Source organism: Phaethon aethereus, assembly GCF_964289735.1.
Source record: "Phaethon aethereus genome assembly, chromosome: 13".
NCBI lineage: Eukaryota > Metazoa > Chordata > Aves > Phaethontiformes > Phaethontidae > Phaethon > Phaethon aethereus.
This window is the reverse complement of record NC_138589.1, coordinates 10,540,700-10,562,155: the sequence shown is the minus strand read 5'-3', so window position 1 is coordinate 10,562,155 and position 21,456 is coordinate 10,540,700. Positions and strand designations below refer to the sequence as shown.

Sequence of the window (21,456 nt, the reverse complement as noted above, 5' to 3'; positions counted from 1 at the left end):
ACTCTTTTCCCCTTTTACAGACGGGTAAAACTGAGTTTAAGTACGCTGTCTGCAACAAAAGTGGTGCAAGGACCATAAACTGATCCTGCAAGTCATGACTGGGGATTATTTTCCTTCTTTTTCCTCTAAGCCACAATGAATTCCTCTGAAAGGCAGCTCGCGCGTACGCTCTGTCCATTTTTATGCACGCTTACTGTTTTACACATCCAAGAGGGTTATGTATGCTTTTTTAGTAACGCCTGCCGAAGCTTGGAAAGGATCAACATTTCATTTTCATTACGTTTCATTTATTTCTCTATTTTGGAGGAAGGGTTCCATAAACTATAAGATAGACACAACTAAAATAAGTTTCTACTGCGGGTGAAAGGTATCGGTGGTTAATGTGACTCCTCGTAAAGCAGCTGAATTGCAAGTTACAATCAAAGATTTAGAAAAAATGTCTGCTTGATAATGTCTTTTGCCATAATAAAATACAGTCACACGAGGAGTAAAAGGCTAAAAGAATGGCTGGACAAAGACGGATCATCCATTTGCGCTTTAGTTTGAGTCTCCTACAAAGCTGTTACCCTACGCTGGGGACAGGAACACGAGATTGCCACCTTACATGTATATTTAGTCCTTGGTTATGTTATTTCAAATGTTCTGTAGCTATAATAGCATGAAATAGATACCCCTACCTGATACAGAGATAGATATTACATCATTGCTGCTGTAATGTTCTGCTGCAAAAGGACTTTTTGAAGGATTTCTAATGATAATGAAAATATTCTGATACAGCATTAAGGATTTTGCTACTGAAATGTGTTTAATGTAAATATGCTGTCAGATACCCTTCAAGTCATTGACAAGAGCAGATGATTAGCAGTGTTCTCAATAGTGTTTTTGCATAATCTTACATTTTGACAGAACTCTTCAGCGGCTTTTTATTGTCAGTGCTCTGCAATCAGTAATACTTTTTCCTTGACATTTACTTTGTCATTATAAATCTTGTAAGTGGTCATTTAACTTGTTCAGTATGCATGTAAGAATATCATTACTAACACGTTTGAAAAAGTGTCTTCCTGTTGAGGAACTGTTGTGAAAGTAAACTTAAAAAAAATCCTAAATGAAGTAGGTTGATGAGTGACTTTATGAAACAAATACCTGTCTGCGAGCATGTTCTTGCACATTTCGAGGATGACTAAAATCACTTTCTTATTGAACATTCATGTATAAGTCATCAAATTCAACACGGTCGTTGGACTTTTTTAATCTGGTATTTTTGAAATTTAATGCTATTGTTCAGTTATGATCATTTACATCTAACTGACCAAAATTAAACTCTTATGATCCATAAGCATTCATAATTACGTACTGCATGTAACGTTGATAGTCAATATAATAAGCCTTCATCTTTATTGAAGCATCTCTTGTTTCTACAGCAGTTCTTTAATCTATCTCAATAGATTTCTAGTGTACAGCTCATATAGATTTGGTCAGTGACAAGGGTTAGAGTAGTCTTGTAGAACATTTACTTGTAGCTGTGAAAAGCCCACATTCATCAGAGGATTAGGTCGATCAGATTGTACCAGGATCAATGGAAGGACTGTGTGATCCCTCTTAGGCTGTAATGTGTTCACCTTCTTTGGAGAGAATTCACATACACACACATTTCTCTGTCTTAAAGCCATTTATCTCAGAATGTCAAATTGCAATAATTAACCATTATTGATCTTAAATTCAATTAACTTCATTAACACAGGTCATGATGAGGGGGCTTGTAAGGGAAAGGCTCTTGACAAGTGTCTTTTCTTATATGACATTGAATGTTCACAATCGTGGCTATAAACTGTTCATATTGTGGCACAGGAACATCTTTAAAAATGACAAGAGTTTGGTTGGTGGCTCTGAAGTGACATTTTAATCCCCTCCCCCTCATCTAGTTCTCAGGGTTTCCAGCAAATTTTCTATTCGGGGATCAGTGAACCATTTGTTTCCAGCACATTATCTTAGTGTGGTATTATCACAAACCCCACCTATACAAATACCCTTCCGTTCAATAGCTAGCGCTAGATAGAGACTCATTTACAAAAAGCGTATATTAGTATAGCTGGCAAATGAGTGAAATGAATATTCAGTGCTTCTTTTTGCTCTACATACAAAACAAGTTGGGGTCGTCTCATAGAGGTAATCCTTAGAATCTCTGCTCTCTCCAAGTCCTAAGATTCATATTGCAGTCAATAGTTGTTTTTCTTAAATGAGGGCTGAATAAAAACTGTGAAAGGGCACAAAGCTTTGTTGGCCCACAATGAAGTTTTTTGTTTGTGTTTTTTTTTTTTTTTTTGTGGAGAAACTTCATTGTAAGTACAAGTTCACAGTAGCTGAAATTGTGATTGAAATCATTTGGTTTTCTACTATACCATTCATACAGTTGTATGGAGTTTATTGTAAGGAGGCACTGCAACCAAAATAGCCATTGAAACTACTGTGTAAAGGGCTTCAGTGGGAATTTCAAGTTTGCAAGAAAAACGAAAGATCAGGTTGAATGTCTTTTGGTACATTTTGAATGTCTTAAGTAGTCATGATCATTTACAAATAAATCTCCAAGTAGAATGACTCACTGTAATATAGTGAAGCATTTTAGGTGAAAACTTGCTTTTTAAAAATTTCACAATGAAGGCTGCAGCTGGAGAGATGTGTGTCAGTATTAGTCTAGTTAAACACGAATACAAAGCTAGTGTTCTGCTTACTGTAAGACTTGTAAGATGTGGACAGATTAGGAGCTGTCAAAGATACGGGAAGATTACAGAAAGGGGTAAGATTCTTTTCTTAGTCTAAAAAGATGTTAAAACATAATCAGAAGACTCTGAGAAATGTGTATAAAGAGAAATGACAACATCGGTTTTGTTGAGAAACAGATTTCTGTGACAAATAAATGGTCATTTTGTCACTACGTTTGCTGTTTCCACTCCACTATACAAAGCATTTCCTGAAAAGAGGCAGGGCAGAAGCAGAATGGTTTGATTACTGCATTTGAAGAAACTAAAGTTCCCTTACAACATCTGTTTGCTCAGTGAAGGATTATAATAATTAAGAGCTATTAGAGCCATATTGAGAACTTTTATGCTCATGCCTGCTTATCCTGGAGTTGGCTGTGAATCTTCTATTAGTTTGTTGAATGCCCTGTGTGCTTTTCAGTGATTAAAGGATGCCACCCAAATGCTGATCAGGAGCAGAGATTGTGTCACTGTGTGAGAGAATTTGGCTTCATCTTACCAGGATGTTGATACCGATTTTTATTAAAAAAAAAAACCAACAACTTTTTTTTATTCTTTGAGGATTCTGGTAAATATTTTTGTCCATTTGAGGAAATGGTAACTCTGTGCTTAGACAAATTCTACAGAGTCCAAAAAACAATTCACCTCCCAAATCAAAATTAGGGTCAAAGCTGTTTTCTCTGCTTCTGAACATTTAGTTCCCACTCTACTATGTGCTTGCATGGAGTGGAAACTCTTAACAAGTCTGTAGTACTTTACACCAAGCAACTGCCTTGCAAACCAACGGAAAACCAGTTTTGTCTTACTTAGAGCGGATCACAGCTATTTGTGATGAATAATTTATACAGCAGATGTTTTCTTCTGTTACTAATGCAGATCCTAATTGTATTTGTTAGTTTACGTGGACGTTTTCAGACTGGGGGGCTGCTTGTGAACTGTTTGTTTCGACAGTTTGTGCCTGGCTCTTGAATCCATGGTGGTGCTTCCCCTTTGTGGCTGGTTCGCTGACCCTTAAGCTCCTGGCGGGTAGTGAGGAACTTTAAACTCCTGCGAATGACGTTCATTTGTAACTTCTGGTGTACCTGCAGGAAGGGCATCCCTCCCCGGGAGTGTGGAGGGGAGGAGGAGGAAGGTGCCGCGTGAATGGCGATGACACGGGAACTCCAGCGCCCTGAACTGACTCGGAGCAAGCAGCAGTTGAGAATTCCCAACGGGTGCTCACAGGCCCTGTTACGCATTCGCCTACTTGATCTAGTCCTGATGGTGCTTGTGAAAGGTTGTTTATGTGGTGGCAGGGAAGGCCAAGAAGGTTTTTTTCCCTCCTTTCTCAGCAGGATCAGCCAGAAATTCCAGCTTATGCTCATAGGGAGTGTTAAAATCTCCACTTCCCCCAGAGTGCAAAGGGGGACGGGGGCTGAGTCCAGAAAATACCGTAGCAAGGGAGGTCCTTTTGTCCTCATGGGAGTCCGTGGTGTTTCTCAGCCCTTCCACATGATTACTGTGATCCTGCATTGCTTCTGGTAAGCAACTGTGGGCACGTACAGTGGGACACGAACTGTTCCCCAGTTTCTCTACAGCTGTGGTACTTTTGGAAGTCAATTGCATTGGGTATGTATGACTGTAAATTTAGGAGAAAACCCGTAAAAATCTGTTTTTCCTGACCAGGCATAGTCTCTGAACTGTTGCTCCCCGGAAGTTTCTCATACACGTGTCGTTCACTTCTAACTGTACAATAATGACACCTGAAGGCAAGTTTTAAGTGGGAAAGTGTCTTTAAGAATCTATACTTTTTTTTCCATTATACGTGGGAGTAAGTTGGACCTTGAGTCTCACTCAAAGTTTTCTAATCTTCAGATCCCTTCTTGTCAAAAACTTCTTGCAGAAGGCGGCAAGTGGTGATGATGGACTCTTGAGTGAGACAAATCTCAGACCAGTCCTCACGCAACCCTACCCATGGAAGAGCACGCTGCAGTGTGATAGGATCATGTGCTGTTCTCCACATTAGAAATAAGTGGTGTTGTGTTTCATGGGTGGATAATTTGAGCAGATTTTAGAAAAACCCTGCTCAGCAGGTTGAATTCAGGGAGTTTAGGCCCCGGGCAGAAATCAAGGTAGAGCACAGCTTCAGAGGAGAAAGGCATGATCCATCATGTTACATCTCCAGCGTGGTTCTGGTAGAAGAGGCGTTCACAGCTTACCTGAAGTCCTGCTCTGTGCTGGGAGCAGAAGGGTCTTTGGAGGAGAGTTGTGACAATACCTCTCCTTACTTCAAAAACTCTTCCCATTTTCCCCATTGTGAAAAGAAGTTTGCTGGCAGCCTGCGAATTCGGCATTCATTGGATCCCAGCGAGTTGGCTCAGAGGAGATTTGTAACCACAGAGTCTGGGTTGTGCACAGTATGTGTACCTGTGGGAATTTCACTGGGTATTTTATCCTTAATAATTGTTTAAGCTGAAAACTGGCAATTATTTTCAATTATACACATACATTGTACTCACATAAACACACTGTGAAGCAGCATAGGAACAGAAACACAAACTTAAGCCATTTTCTCGTGTTTTGTGTAAATAGCTGAATCGCATATATTAACCTACAGGAGTTACAGGCTCCTTTACTTTTTCTTGTCTGGCACTAGGCAAGTAATTTTTAACTTCTTTGGATTTCCAGGTTTGCAGCTATAAACTGTGGATAAGAACGTTTCTTCCACAGGGTTGCTGTGAAGAATAAAAGACTCGTCGAAACCTTTGAACACCTCAGTAGAGTGATGCTGTCCCATAGTGCTAAGTTGTTTCTAAGCCATCAGTTAATATTATGGCATCCTGTTTTTTCAGGTGTGTATTTAATGAAGGAGATAATACATAAATGTCATCTTTGCATAGGAATCTCATTTAACAAACATCTAAATAGTATTTGGTTTCAGAAAAACGAATGCCTCCCTTTACCAGAATTACTAGGAATTTTTGAAGGTTTTTTCTCTCACTTGTAGGTGGTCTGTGTGATACTTTTCATACGGCAGGGTAAAGACTAAAGTGAATGGGAGACCCGAATCCTGTACCCTCCTTTAAACTACACAAAACCCAGGGGAGTTTGGAATACAGTGACATGAGGAAAAGGTGCCTGCTGTAGACTTGCGTTGTTCTGCCCTTAGATAGCCCACACTTTAATGACATAGAAACTCATTTCTTGTTACCGTCTCTTCACTGTGTAATTCTCACCTCTTCACACTCAGAGTTGATTTGAGCGCTCTGAAGTTGCTCCAAGTGTATTACCAGTCCAGGATGCTGGATTAGAGCAGCCGGCTAGCTTCCTCTGGCCTGTGTCTGAGCTCTCGCTAGACAGCTGCGGCGTTTCCATGAAGGAACAAACACGAGTACACTTCGCAGTTCCTAGTGCCTAACGCTAGCCACCCCTTAGACTGGCATGCTACGTCACATCCACCCACACCGATTCCCGATAGCTTACCGCGCTGATGTTGGCATGAAAAGGCTGCGAAAATACAGCTAAACAGGCATTAATCATGCACATCACATCAAATTAACGTGTTCAAAATTAATATTCTTGACCTTGCTAGTGGACAGAATAATCAGTCTTGCAGTAGGTTCGTACTCCGGTGTGAGGTACCAGCGACTGCAGCCAATGTGCAAGAGAAGTGCTGACCTCTCCACTCGGAAATAACATTTCTCTCCCATAATAGACAGTCCTGCCTCTATGAAACAGAACCTTTGACCCTTCTAACGGGAATGATGTTCCTGTCAAGGTGCTGGGTAATCAGTATTGCCATGCCCATTCAGAGACGGTGTTGTCATTTGCCACTCGTGTAAACAGGGCAGCCACTCCTACCTCCCGTTTCTGTCGCCTAATGAGGAATATGCTAACGTCTCTGCCAAGTAGTGAAGTCTCAAACGCAATTTCCGTTACATGTGAATTATCAGTCAGCCTCAGTATAGAAATAGCTCATGTTGTGGGTGAAATGTTTGCCTCTCTTCCCGTAAGTGGAAGGCCTGTGGAGTGGGAGTTTTCTAACAGACTAATATAACTCTTTTATATGCCTTCATTTGCGTTAGGTCTTTGATTGACTCCATCCACTGAGCTGGTTTTCTCTTGCCTCTGTTCATTAATTTTGTGAGTAAGGTTCACTGGCACAGTCAAATCGTCTCTGTGCTGCTGTTTCTCTGTTGGCTTTCTCTTGACGTGGGTTCAGACTGCACCCCTCAGTTCAGACTGAGGGTTTTTCATCAATTACTGAAATTTAAAAAAAAATATTCTGGATATTTCTTGGGTGGCTGGTGTGTGCTTTAAAACGGAATGGGAACGATGTTTAGGAGGAGGCTGTGCACTGCCAGCACTCTGGCAGCACCGCGCTTCGGCGTGGGGAGCCGGGGTCAGGCTGCAGAGAGGGTTTCGCTGGCCGGGTCCTACTCACTGCTCCGTTTCATGATCTGTTCTGATCCTTTTCCCCTTTGTGTTTTTTCACCGGGAATATAACGCTCATCCCGTAGGCACTGGGAGTGTTCCTGCTCCCAGTGCCTTTCTGGTGTTCTCTTTTTTCAAGTGTGCGATGTGTATGAGTTCAGGTTCCTTAAGGGTTGAGAAGCTGTTTTTCAAGATGTGCTCAAAGTCAGATGGTTTGAGAAATAACCCTTAGTATTACATGATGATTTTAAACCACGCATAAATAAATAATAAAGCTGGTTATAATTTTTTTAACAAAAAGGTATTCGGTTAAAGCCAAAATATTTCCAAGGAACTCAATGGTTTTGATAAGCTTTTGTAGTTAAGCATTTTTTCATGCGAAAAGACTATTTGAATGTTTTGGTACTTTTTCAAGCAAAGAGCTTATATTCTACTTTAAATGTACCCCAGTAAGCTAATTAAATTAAAAGAATAAGTCTTGGCAAAAAAAGCATAATTAAAACAAGACATTTCAGAAGTATTGAAATGAAATATTTGGGTAGATCCAAGCCAAAATATATAGTCTCGGATGCATTTTTCAGGAAATACGGGAAGAATTGTGCAATTAATTGGTTTTTGGAGACCAGTAAAATTCTCCTTTAATGCTATGGTTTTGTATTTCCAACAAACTGAAGGAGGTGTGTGTCTGACTGTTACTGGGTGGATGTTGCCATGGAAGGGATGAAAACCATGCAATGTTTCTCATCTTTCTGATGAAGAGGACCTCTAGCAGTTGGGGTTCGAGCCAGTAGCCGTTGCACTGGTGAGCATCTCAGAAGATTGCTGAGTTTGGCCCAGGACATCAGTAGAGTAACAGCTGGTTGAGCTGCACAGGGACTTCCTCTGCCTGCAGAAACGTAATGGACCACTGATATTTCTCTGCTTTTGTACAGTAGATCTCTGGTGTCTGTGTAGAGCCAGGTATATGTGTTTATTAGTGTACATACAATACGTAGATCATTTTGGGCAGTGATGGTTCACAATTTATTTCCACTGGCAAAGAAATGATCCGTAGCTCAGTTATGAAGGTAATTCCCTCTTGTGTGGAAATGAATCGCATTATACCACAGCTTACTGTTATGTTTTGATATCAAATGTGTTAATTTCATTATTACCTAGTAGTTTAGTTAATAATTATAACTAATAATAATGAGGGAACTCTCTGTTCTCAACCTCTCCGTAGCTGCACCTGCAATAGGTTTCTGAATCCCTTTGATATTCTCATCTCTAGAAACTGAGGGCCACACCAGGGAACAGCTATATATTTTTGTCAAATACTATGTCATAGTGACACCGTTGCTCAACTTGCAGGCAATTTCCTGTGGGTTATGGTGCCCCATGAGAAGTAAACTACAAACTTTTTTGAGAACTGTAATTCTTTTTCTCTTCTTTTACTCTGGAAAAACAAAAAAAACCCCAAACAGAACCATCTAATTTCTTTCATTTCCATTCTTATTAACTTTTTCTGTCATTAGAATTGCCTTCAAAGTTGCTTTTTTCCTCTCATACTTTGCTGTCGAGGCATTGAAGAACAGTTTTACCTATGTCCTGCTGTTTCAAACATTTACTCTACACTTGAAAAATATCAAACTATGAGTCTGTCTATTTTTTTATAAGAAGTAACATTGGGCTGGAGACAGTGCTTCTTAAAGACAGTGTCTCCACCAGGCAGTGAATCTCAGTGAAAAAAATTTTTTTACTGTCACCTCCTGATTTTATACTCCACTTTCATAGTCTCTTTGCTCTTCTTGTAGGTACTTAACCAAACAAGAAATTTCTCTGCTACGGCCCTCCTTGTCCTTCTTTCTCTTGCAACGAAGCTGTTTCCGTCATCCGTACTCTGACAGAATAAAGATCATCGCTCTCCCTTGAGCAAGATCTGGTGGGAGATCAAGGAAGGGGTCAGCGATGCCCTTGGCCGCAGATGGGCTCCTTCCCACTAGCACCTGCCCTGAGCCCCGTACTGCCGGCTAGCCTGGGACTGAAGTTTGGCCTTAGCCCGCTCTCCTCTTCTGTCCCACGCGCTGGTAACAATTTAATTGGGTTTTCTGAGGAGGAAACATGTCGGCCACTGCAAAGCTACCTGTAGTGGTGTTGCAAAACCTTTGAGCGGGCCCCAAATCTGCCATCGCAGGTTGGTCCGGGACTTGTTGGATTGCCCTATATTGCCCTGAAGGCAAGTGCTTAGGTGACCGGCCCTTGGAATAAGAAATTAGAAGCTACTGTCATAAACTCCATTTTAGGGTCGTGTTTTAGGTCTTAGGCTAAGATATTTCCTCAAGCATCCTCATCTCTTGCATAAATCTTTGGTTGAGGAAGTTGGGGTAATGTCACGTTTCATCCCTCCTCTCCTTTCTGCAGGAGGGGAGAGAGCGGGAGTTGTTCAAATTGTCAGTTGTGGAAGTTGCAGATTGTGGGGTTAAGTTCCATACTGTCATTTGTGCCTCGTTTCCCGCATATCTAGATCGAAGACTGGTGTCACAAGTTGGCTTCACAACTTGAGCTTAGAAAGGAGAACAGCTACAGAGGAGGCAGCTCCTGGTTAACACGCAAATATGCTTGATAGTTGGTGAAAAGGGCAAAGAAAGCATGAAAGGTAAATAGATTTACATTTAAATGAGCTGCATGCTGGAGGTTTTCCCTAATGTAAAAGTCACTCCCTAAAAAAATGTGAATGTGACAATACAAGTGTTTCAGGCCAAACAAAATTCATAAGATTTCAGCAGTAAGAGAAATAAAAATGTAACGAAAAACACACGAATTAAGGGCTTGATTCTCTGACCCTGCTCTGGGGAGCACTGGTCCCAGGAGCACGTTCCGTGGCGTGCAGGGACGGGGCCCGGGGCTGTGGCACGCGCTGTGGTGGTGGGACGCTCAGCCTAGCACGCAGGGGACAAAAAGAGCAAAGGACAGGGACGCTTATAGAGCGCTTGGGTGTGCCGTCTCAGCCCGCGGGTCTGAACGAGATCTTCCTAATCTAATAACCTTGGATTGCCTTTACCTTGTGAAAAGGGAATTATTCTTCAGTTTCACAACAGAGGCAAGGGAACGGGAGCTGTAAAAAAGAAACTGTTCCCACAAGGTGGAAAAGAAAAAGGGTACATTTGCTTCCAGATGGCAGGTCTCATGCTGTCGCTTCTTTCTTCCATCCTTCCTTACTCATACCACGAGTATACGGCGTAGTAGAGAAGGAGGTAGCTGGCAGCCAGTTGTTACACATTATCAGTAATTATGAAAAATTTTTCAGCTTTAGAGAGTAATTTGAACTGCTTTGGTCTCCTTTGCTAAAGTTTTTGATAGAGGTCAGAAACATGATGGAACAAATAACTTAAGATGAAAAGCATCCTGTACCATCCATAGGGGTATGAAAGTATTGAATGAAATCCACCTTGTTAGATTCTTTGTAGTGGTTTCGTTGCAAGTATTTGCAGGGTAGGTACTGACCCTCACCACAAATTGCCCACATGAGTGCAATATACATAAAATAAGGATTCTTGAATTCTTTCAAAATACTTTGAAAAAGCATAAAATCGAGCAAAACAGCACAGCTGTATTTCATTAGAGTATATCTACTTGTTAAAGTCTGATCTTCGTATCAGCATCTTTAAAAGATCTTATAATAAAGTTTTTAACATAATTCTTTCAAACTATGTTCTCCCAAACATTAAAAATCGGACTCTTGCTGCATGAATTTTCTGCATTGAAATGATCTGAGCTGAAATACCTCATCACAATTGTGTGTTGCTCTTATGTGATATGTTTGTGCTTTCAAAGGTTTAACTTCTGTTCTGAAATCAGATTGTAACTTTACGTGCTTGGAGGAAGATGCGCTACCATTCATCCATGTGAAAGAATAGTAGTGAATATTTTGTATTTCCTAGCTGAATGAAGAAATAGTCCATGTGAAACTATAAAAGCCTGATTTCATTGTTACTTTAACAGTTGTTTTGTCTCTTATGATTTTCTGATAACATTTAAACATATTTTCCCTGAAAGAAGTTTGCAAGGTTCAATACTGTATATGTGATATCTACTATACTGTTGTACATTTTTCACTCTGTGGGTTAAAGTAGGTCTTTTTGGGATGTTAACCATTATCTCCTCTGCACTATTGCCTGAATAAACAAGCTATAGATTATTCAATGTGTTTAAGATACAGATATCCACATGTTCCAGATGTGTGGCAGAGAAGGTCAAAAGTCAAGTGTCTTCAACCATAGAGTCTATTGGAAATGCGTTTTTTTTTTTCAAAGATTTTAATTGTATTTGTGAGAGGTTGCAAGTAAATCTTAAATTCCACTTAATACAGAAAAGTCATGTTCTATTTTTGCTTTCTTGCTTAGCTGTAACTTAATGCGTTATATAGAAACAGATCATTTTGATCAGTTAATGATCCCCCTTGGTGTTTACATAGTTTTCTTGCCTGAAGAAAAAAAACTTAGGTAGACTTAGTACATGTAGAATACGTGCAGAGAAGCACCATGGAAAAAAAGAATGTGTTTACTGTCAGTTCCCAACTATCCTATTCAGGAAGAGTATCTTAGATTTACATCACCAGTTGCATTACTTGAGGGAGGAAAAAAGACAGGATCCCTGTTGGGTGTCCGTGTAGCTTATGCTGAGTAAATATTGACAAAGTAGTCTAAAGAGCAAACACTTTGACATTTGTAAGGTCCACTGGAAGGTCTTGTATATATTTATACAGCAAGAGTGAGTACAGCATACCAATTTTCTTGAACTAGCTCCTGACATAATTCTGCATGGGCTTTCTTCTTGAGAAAGTATGTTTAAATGTGAATGGGTCATTTGTTACACCCGTAATGAATATCCTCAAATTGCTCTTAGCGAGTTGTTTCGAAAGGTTGCATCACCTGCTTTTACCGTCTCCTCCTCCAAAATACGATACGACTAATAATGATAACTTTTTTAAAATCTCATTTTTTTTATTATTGTAACTGGGGATTTTTTTACTTTGTGGGATTTTTTTATGTTTGTTGTACTCTATATTTATTAAAGATTGAGTCTCAAAACTGTAATGAGCAAAAAATGCTTGCTTAATTTAAATTGTGAATCTGTCTGTTAAGAAATGCATTAAGGGTAGGAGAAGCATAAGACGTATTAATTGACAGACAGGAACTGCTGTCTCTGAGGTTGATACAAGTAATTTATTACTTTAGAAATGAATGCCACCTCCAGAATGTGCTTCATTAATTTCAAATTTAGTTTTAATTTCAAGCTGTTGCCCCTTGAGAAGAATAAGGTGGCAAATTATGTTTGAAGAGCAGATTTTTTTTCTTGCTCTGAAGAAACACTAAATTTTAACTGTTTAATTTTACAAATAAGTGCACTTCTTTGGCTAGAACACTTAAGCAAAAGTATGATCAGCAGAAACTAACTTACATTTTCTTCTCTTCATAATAGCCTATGTTTCAGATGAACTCAAAGCAGCAGCACTGGTGGAAGAAGATGTGGAACCCGATGAAAATGCAGTTGATGGGGAGCCTTCAGCAAAATATGCATGTCCAGAAAAAGACTTCAGTAAGAACTGCCAAAGCTACCAAAACTCTCCAGCAGCTGAATTTTCTAGCCACGAAATGGACAGTGAGTCACATATCAGTGAGACCAGTGACCGCATGGCAGACTTTGAGAGCAGCTCTATTAAAAACGAGGAAGAGAGCAAGGAGGTTTCGATACCACTGGAGGACTCTACTGTATCTGATAGTTTAGAACAAATGAAAGCCGTATATAATAACTTCCTCTCCAATTCCTACTGGTCCAATCTCAATTTGAACCTTCACCAGCCGATTTCAGAAAAAAACAATGGTAGCAGCAGCAGTAGCAGCAGCAGCAGTAGCAGTTGTGGAAGTGGCAGCTTTGACTGGCACCAGACTGCTATGGCTAAAACACTGCAGCAAGTGTCTCAGAGCAGAATTCTTCCTGAACCGAGTCTTTTTAGCACAGTTCAGTTGTACAGACAAAGCAGTAAGCTTTATGGCTCTATATTTACTGGAGCCAGTAAATTCCGCTGTAAAGACTGCAGTGCTGCCTACGATACTTTAGTAGAATTAACAGTGCACATGAATGAAACAGGACATTATCGAGACGACAACCATGAAACTGATAACAATAACCCCAAAAGATGGTCCAAACCTCGTAAACGTTCTTTGCTTGAAATGGAAGGGAAAGAAGATGCCCAGAAAGTATTAAAGTGTATGTACTGTGGTCATTCATTTGAATCTCTTCAGGATTTGAGTGTTCATATGATCAAAACAAAACACTACCAAAAAGTGCCTCTGAAGGAACCTGTTACCCCTGTAGCAGCAAAAATTATCCCAGCTACTAGAAAGAAAGCATCACTGGAGCTTGAGCTTCCAAGTTCTCCAGATTCCACAGGTGGGACACCAAAAGCAACGATCTCAGATACCAATGATGCCCTTCAAAAGAATTCTAATCCTTACATTACGCCAAATAATCGCTACGGTCACCAGAATGGTGCCAGCTATGCCTGGCACTTTGAGGCGAGGAAATCTCAAATTCTGAAGTGCATGGAGTGCGGAAGCTCACATGACACTCTGCAGGAACTCACGGCTCACATGATGGTGACGGGACATTTTATTAAAGTCACTAACTCTGCCATGAAAAAAGGGAAGCCAATTATAGAAGCCCCAGCAACACCAACAATAACGTCCTTAGTAGATGAGAAAGTCCAGTCTGTGCCACTAGCTGCCACCACTTTTACGTCTCCTTCCAATACACCTTCTAGTGTTTCCCCTAAATTAAATGTTGAAATAAAAAAAGAAGTAGATAAAGAAAGAGGCATTGCTGATGACAAAATGAAAGACAAAGAAAAGTCAAGTGAAGATGAGGAGAAGTATGATATCTCCTCAAAATACCATTACTTGACTGAAAATGACCTAGAAGAAAGCCCTAAGGGGGGATTAGATATATTGAAGTCTTTAGAAAACACAGTTACATCAGCTATAAACAAAGCCCAGAATGGCACACCAAGCTGGGGTGGCTACCCCAGCATTCATGCTGCCTATCAGCTGCCTAATATGATGAAGCTGTCATTGGGTTCATCTGGGAAGAGTACACCATTAAAACCAATGTTTGGAAACAATGAACTAGTATCACCAACTAAAAACCAGCACTTGGTGTCTCCACCAAGCAGTCAGACCTCACCTGTGCCAAAAACAAACTTTCATGCCATGGAAGAATTGGTGAAGAAAGTCACTGAGAAGGTGGCTAAGGTGGAGGAAAAAATGAAAGAGCCTGAGGGAAAGCTTTCTCCAATGAAGCGTGCAACACCTTCGCCATGCAGTAGTGAAGTCAGTGAACCTCTTAAGATGGAGTCCTCCAATGATGGTGGCTTTAAAAGCCAGCAGAACAGCCCGGTCCCTCAGAGAGATGGTTGTAAGGATAGTCCAACTGTAGAACCTGTGGAAAATGGGAAAGAACCTGTTAAGTCCATTGTAAGTTCTTTAAGTAGCAGCACAGCTATCATTACTGATCACCCTCCTGAACAGCCATTTGTAAATCCATTAAGTGCACTGCAATCTGTCATGAATATCCACCTTGGGAAGGCAGCAAAGCCATCTTTGCCCGCTTTGGATCCAATGAGCATGCTTTTTAAAATGAGCAACAGTTTGGCAGAAAAGGCTGCAGTGGCCACGCCACCTCTACAGTCCAAAAAAACAGACCACTTAGACCGTTATTTTTATCATGTCAACAATGACCAACCCATAGATTTGACGAAAGGCAAGAGTGACAAAAGCTGCTCTTTGGGTTCAGCGCTTTTGTCATCCACATCGACATCTTCTGCATCTTCTTCATCTACAGTGACAACGGCAAAGACATCTGCAGTCGTGTCATTCATGTCAAACTCGCCGCTACGCGAGAATGCCTTGTCAGATATATCTGATATGCTGAAGAACCTGACAGAAAGTCACACATCAAAATCTTCCACACCTTCCAGCATATCCGAGAAATCTGACATTGATGGTACCACAATAGAGGAACCAGAAGAGAGTACACCAGCTCAGAAGAGGAAGGGACGTCAGTCTAACTGGAACCCTCAGCACTTGCTCATATTGCAGGCCCAGTTTGCAGCTAGTTTACGGCAGACTTCAGAGGGAAAATACATCATGTCAGACTTGAGCCCTCAAGAAAGAATGCACATTTCCAGGTTTACGGGACTTTCAATGACCACAATTAGCCACTGGCTAGCCAATGTGAAATACCAGCTCCGAAGGACGGGGGGAACTAAGTTCCTTAAAAATTTGGACACTGGGCACCCAGTGTTCTTTTGTAATGACTGTGCTTCACAGATCAGAACTCCTTCAACTTATATCAGTCATCTTGAATCGCATCTGGGTTTCAGGTTAAGAGACTTGTCCAAACTGTCCAGCGAACAGATTAACAATCAGATAGCACAAGCAAAGTCACCGTCGGAAAAACTGGTGACGTCCTCTCCAGAGGAAGATATCGGAACTTCTTATCAGTGCAAACTTTGTAACAGGACTTTTGCAAGCAAGCATGCTGTTAAACTTCATCTTAGTAAAACACATGGGAAGTCACCAGAGGATCATCTTCTGTATGTTTCGGAGTTAGAGAAGCAGTAGCATTTGCTTTTGATTAAAATAACTGTAATTTGCTTTGAGGAAAACTGTCAAAGACGCCTTAAAGCTACTGTTTAGTTCTTGGCACATGTTCTTATTTTAATTCCAGAGTCGCTCTGGGCTGAACTGTTTTGTATAACTGTACAGTGTTTAAATAGAGGTGCATAATCAGCTGTTGTTACTGGTAAAATATGAAGGTTAAAATGCAGTGGTAAGTGTTTGGAACTTTGTGTAAATTGGATTTAGTTGCTGTGCATCCCTCTGATGCATCAAGCTGCATGCATTAACAGACAGTTTAATTAAGCATTTATAACTAATTCTGGTGCACTTTTTTCATGTGACCTAAGTGTGCTGGTATTTCTCACCCTATAATCTTTAGCCCTCTGAGTACTTTGAAGCACTTTTGCATTAATTTGGTAAAAATGTATGGATATGGTTTTTTTAAACCCTTACCAGCTTAGTTCCGATTACTAATATGAACCTCCATTTATGCAGAGGTGTCTCACACCTTGAAATTTAAAAATATGATTTTCACATTGAAACATGGATGTATATATTGTATAGATTTCAAAATCTCTTATGAAAAGTGTGATTGTGATTAATGCCATTTTCTTTTTCTTCAGCATTTTTAGCAACAGTGGGTTTTGTACCTGATAAGCCCCAGGTATAAACTCTACCTATATATAGTGTATATTTCATTTTTTAGATCTAACGTTTTTTCTTTTAACATCCAAACATTGTAAATTATATGATGAAAGATACCACAGATAGCATTTATAAAGTATTCAGAAACATTATTCTTAAAGCAAAGTATGTTTTGTTTTGTTTTGCTATACAGTACATCTATATTAATAGAGGTTCATGTTTAAATTATACATATTTATTAGTGTTGCTATCATTTGTTTTTTTGGTTTTTTGTTTTTTTTTTAAACCGTCTGAAGAAACGGAAGCCACGGACTGCATTCCTGGCATGCATTCTAACTGTTTTGCACAACATGACTTTTAAAGGTATTTATTAGTAAAAAAAATAAAAACATAAAAAGAGAAAATTCAAAATAAACTCAGTGCTCAAAGGGTTAAATCTATTTGAAAAACTTGTACTGTATTTCCTAAACATTGATAAAGCCTTTAAAATGTTTGTACTGTAATACTTTGCTTAAAAGTTATGAGGCATTCTGTGATATAACCTCTTTTACTTATTTATAAGCGCTCTCGGTTGTTATTTCCTATTGTAGAATGCCTTTTTATTTCAGTTGGTAACTTTCTGTTTTGTTCTGCCTAATTATTCTCCCAAGATTCCATACTGCAGCTTTATCTTTAGGCATATGAAAGGTAACCCGTGGTTACCAGCACACTAAGCGATTCTGTTCGTCTCCATTTTTGGCAGTTAATTTGCAGAAGTAACTGACAGCTGACACCATATGAGAATCTATGTATAAAATATTGGCATGTAAACAGCACAGACACTGTAATGCACTCTGTGCCCTGTTTTGTTGTTGACGATGAAGCACCATTATATGACTCTTCATATAACCTTTTTTTCTACAGCAGCATTAAAATTGTCTTTTTGCTATAATTTTGTGTTGCGTTCACAATTATGTCTGAAATGTGCTACGACTAACGAGCACATTAAAATTAAATTGTATGCTATCTGTTTATGACTGAAGCTTGAGTAGGTTTCTTCATCTGCCAGGTGCTTGGCAGTCAAAAGCTGCACATAAATCACCGGAGTTTAGTGAACTTTAGCGTTTAAAGAGCAGGGTAGCGCTTACTCGAAGGCTGCATTAACAGAATTTTTTCCCCCAGAAGAGAGAAACGAGCGATAGAACTCCTTTTTGAACATCAGGTAAGGCCGACTGTGAAGACGGGGCTTACGAGCGGCGCGTGGGAGCAGGGAGGCCTTCGGAGCCGGGCGGCTGCCGCGGCTCGCGCCCCTTCCCCGCGCCGGCGGGACTTCCGCGGCTGGGCCAGTCCCTCCGCAGCTACCCAGCGGTCTCAAATGGCCGGGGCAGGCGCCCGAGACCGATCCCTTAAACTGGGTGGTTTCGAAGCGAGTCCTCCGACGGCCCTGCCTGCCGTTGTGCGGGATAGCGGGAGGGGAAGGAAGGTGAACAGGCGCGTGCCGCACGCACGCAAACAAGCGGGCGCGTTTCGCTGATAATGACGGGCTTCCACTGGTGTTGACAGGCCATCCCGTCCAAACCACTGAAAACAGTTTGCATCTCCGAAGCACCTATATTACTATGCACGTACACAATGTCTTTTGCCGGTCAGGCGAGTCTGGAGGTGGTTACATGGGAACCAAAACCACCATTACTGCGCTTAAGAATCGTGTCTCGAGTAATAACGAGCATCCGAATGTCAAATGTACAGAGTTTCCTTTCTTTTTTAAAAAAATCCCCTGTCTTCCAGTAAGCAACTAATTAAATCTTTGGTTCGTTCGTTCTTTCCTTCTTTCTGTCTTTCTCTGTAATTGTAAAGGCTGGTACCACGTCTTCAAAGACGTAACGGCGTGTTCGTAGCGAACACCGCTAAGCAGACCTGGCGAATGGGACTGGTGATTAGGGCTCCGGGTTTTCTCCTTCTCTTTTGGCTCACGGTTGTAGCTGAGTTTAAGGTCATCTGTGTGTCAATGTTTATGGCCTCAGCTCAAATTCCAGCAATAAAATTGCCGCACGCCGTTCTGCTGGTTGCCTGTTCCATCCCCGGAGTCCCCTCCCTGGGTGAGGAGCGGCAGCCTGGCCAGCTGAAGTCTTTCACGAAGCCTCCCGGGTGGCCGTCCACATTTTTTGCAAATAGATGATCTCAATCTACACGCAGTCAAACTTTTTACCTCTACAGCAGAGAATTCCTCCTTTGAAAATTTTAACAGCTTAAATACCGTGTTTGCTTGCAAACCAGGAATTCACACGTAAGGAGACTGGCAGATTATTGCGTACGTTGTCAGTCGGTGTATTTTTAAGATGCTCCATTGACTTACAATAGTAATGCTAAAAGCTCTGTATGCAGTATTGCGATCTGGGACGTGGGAGGGAGTAAAAGCCAGAGGCTGCGGAGTCTTTTTGCAGCGTGCCTTCTACTTATTCTTCAAATGCAGATAAGAGGTTGATGATGGCAAACAGCAAATACCACTGATGAGGCTGCACCTCATCTGGTAAAAGTCAGCACCTGGGCCTCGCTTTCTTAGCTCTGAACGTGCAGCGAGGAGACGTACCGGGTAAAAATTCAGGGAGCAGCCATATCATTAGTGTGCACCAGAAATGACTTTTTAATACTTTTTTTTAAATACGCTTAAAACTTTGCAAAGGAATGGCTAGTCGGGACCTGCGTATCCCAAATTTATTAAAATAAAGTTCAGCTTGCATTTCAGAACCTCCAGGACTGGCATACCAATGTGATTTCACATTATAAAGAATTTAGAGAATCAATGAACTAGAATAATGTTCTTTTCATCCATACTCTGATATGTACATTGGCATGCTAACCAAACCGCCAGCCTCGCTATGTTGAGAGACCTTTTTCTCCTTTTAGACACACACGAAGGTGTGGATGCAGGATTTTACAATACGCGTCTGAGTTCTGACTCTTGCTTTGCATTTGGCATTTTGTTTAGAAATATGCAGATCGAGTGAGAGAGGAAACAAAATGCCTCAAGAAAGAGTTTAAAAATGAAACTGCGTTGGGGTGGAAGAGCTTTAAATCACAGGTGTATAAAGGTGACCCTGGTCTAACCCCACCCAAGTAGTGGCTTGTTGCAGCATACTGTATATCTTCCAGCCATCACATTTACGCAGTATCTTAAAATAACATTTGTGATAAATGTGCAATTTAACTAATTTATGGTGCTATGATGTGCTCAGGGCTACATGCAAGATGAAAATCTTAAATGGAGCTTGAACAGCTCACTTCACAACAAGAAATCAATATGCCAGATCTTAGAGAGCCGTTCACTGGAGTCAACATTTAGCAAAAAAAAAAAAAAAAAATCGGTGAACGTATCTTTAAGTTTTAGTGAGTAAGAAATCTATAATTAACTGAAATACGACTTTTAAGCTGGTGTAAGGAACTGTTTCTGAAACCAAGATCTTCCTAGAATTTTCATTATATTTTCTTTTTGTATGAAAATCAGAAGTATATTGTTTCCTGTACGCAGTCGCTTTTGAGGTAAACATTATGTGCAATTTTTTACCCAAACCAAGGCAGATTAGTGTTACCAGTATGGGAATTATCTGTTGCTTTTTAATACGGCTCTGTATCTTGCTATATAAAGCTAGACACAGATATGACTCTGCATTTTAGGACAGCAAAAAATTTGGCTATACTTTGAGATTTAAAAAAATACTGGCATGTGTTGAAGGGAAGAACCTTGTTTCTTTTGCAAGTTCTTATTTCAGCTGCAGCAGAAAAAGAAGTAACTGATGCAAGTGGAACAGAGAAGACTGGTAATAAAGCTAAATTTAATTAATAAATTTTGTATTTTAAAATACGCCTCCAGAGAGCCTTATGTATTTCCTCGACAAAACCCAAATTATTACAACTACTTCTGCCTGCTTTGTTTGGGTAACTTTTTGTTACAAGAATACGTTAGAGCTTTGCCAGGTAGCGTGTTACCCACACTGCTCCCCAGAGCTGAAATACAGGGAATGGTCATGAAACTAGAACTATCAAGCAAAGCAGGAGAAAAAGAATAGGGTTTCAAGATCACTCAGCTTTTAAAAAGTCACTGGATTGTCCTCTTAGGAAAGGATAAATTCTTAATACTTGACTGGACAGTTACTGTTTTAGCAGTGGAAATACAAATGTGTAACTCACTTGGGTATTGCTAGTATTGCTAGTAAATACATACAATCTCCAGCAAAAAACCCTGGCGAATTCTCTTCTCCCGGGACTTTGTGCCAAGACGTGCCGCCCGGCCCTCGGTTGACCTGCTGTAGGTAAATGAGGGAACGAGACGCCATCATGGCGCTGCCATCTCAGGGTACGAAAGCGGCTCTGCTGTTCGGGGTGTGGTGGCAGGGAATTCTGTTGAGTTTTCAGTAATTACCCTATAATAATGAAAAGCTTGTGTATGTTTAAGACTATGATACTACAGCCCTCACTGAAGAGTATTTGCATAAGTCAATTTTTTACCAGTGAAGGAAGAAAGAATCGGGGTCATTTACAGAAGGGAGCAGAATTATGTATTAACGGATCATTATACGTGTCTGAAAGCGTTGGAATAATCAGGGAGGCTACAATCTGTTTTCAGACCTTGGTTTGGGGCAATAATTTTAACTAAATGTTCAGCATGAAAAAGATGACGTAAGGTTCACTAATACTTAGCTTATGTGCTGTATGCATTGTCTAGTACAGGCACAGATACAGTGGTGGTGGTACATAAATTCCTTTTTCACATGTAAAAGCAGTCTTCCTTTATACTTGGTATCTAGCTTACGTGTTAGGGTAGTACTTGGTTGGTTGGTTTGTTTTTCAGCTGCGTGTTGCCACATTTACATGGGGCACATTAACTTCCTCAGCAGCTGTTGCTTGGTTCACTTTACCTTATTTCTAGCTTGAAATGCACTTGGGGTTAAATAATCTTCTTTTAAGAGAATTAAAGTCAGATAGGCTTTTGGGGATGGATGGATATG

At 40.5% G+C, this 21,456-nt stretch overlaps 1 protein-coding gene across 1 annotated transcript in view; it reads left to right on the top strand.

Annotated features, from left to right (window-relative positions):
• TSHZ3 (teashirt zinc finger homeobox 3) overlaps window positions 1-15,829 on the top strand; it is a gene marked incomplete at its 3' end in the record, with an annotated part of 62,817 nt that extends 46,988 nt beyond the window's left edge. Inside the window, exon 2 of the mRNA XM_082005552.1 lies at window positions 12,630-15,829. Coding sequence (XP_081861678.1) covers window positions 12,630-15,829 — 3,200 coding nt within the window. The remainder of the gene's footprint in view (window positions 1-12,629) is intronic.
• Window positions 15,830-21,456: the final 5,627 nt, after the last annotated feature.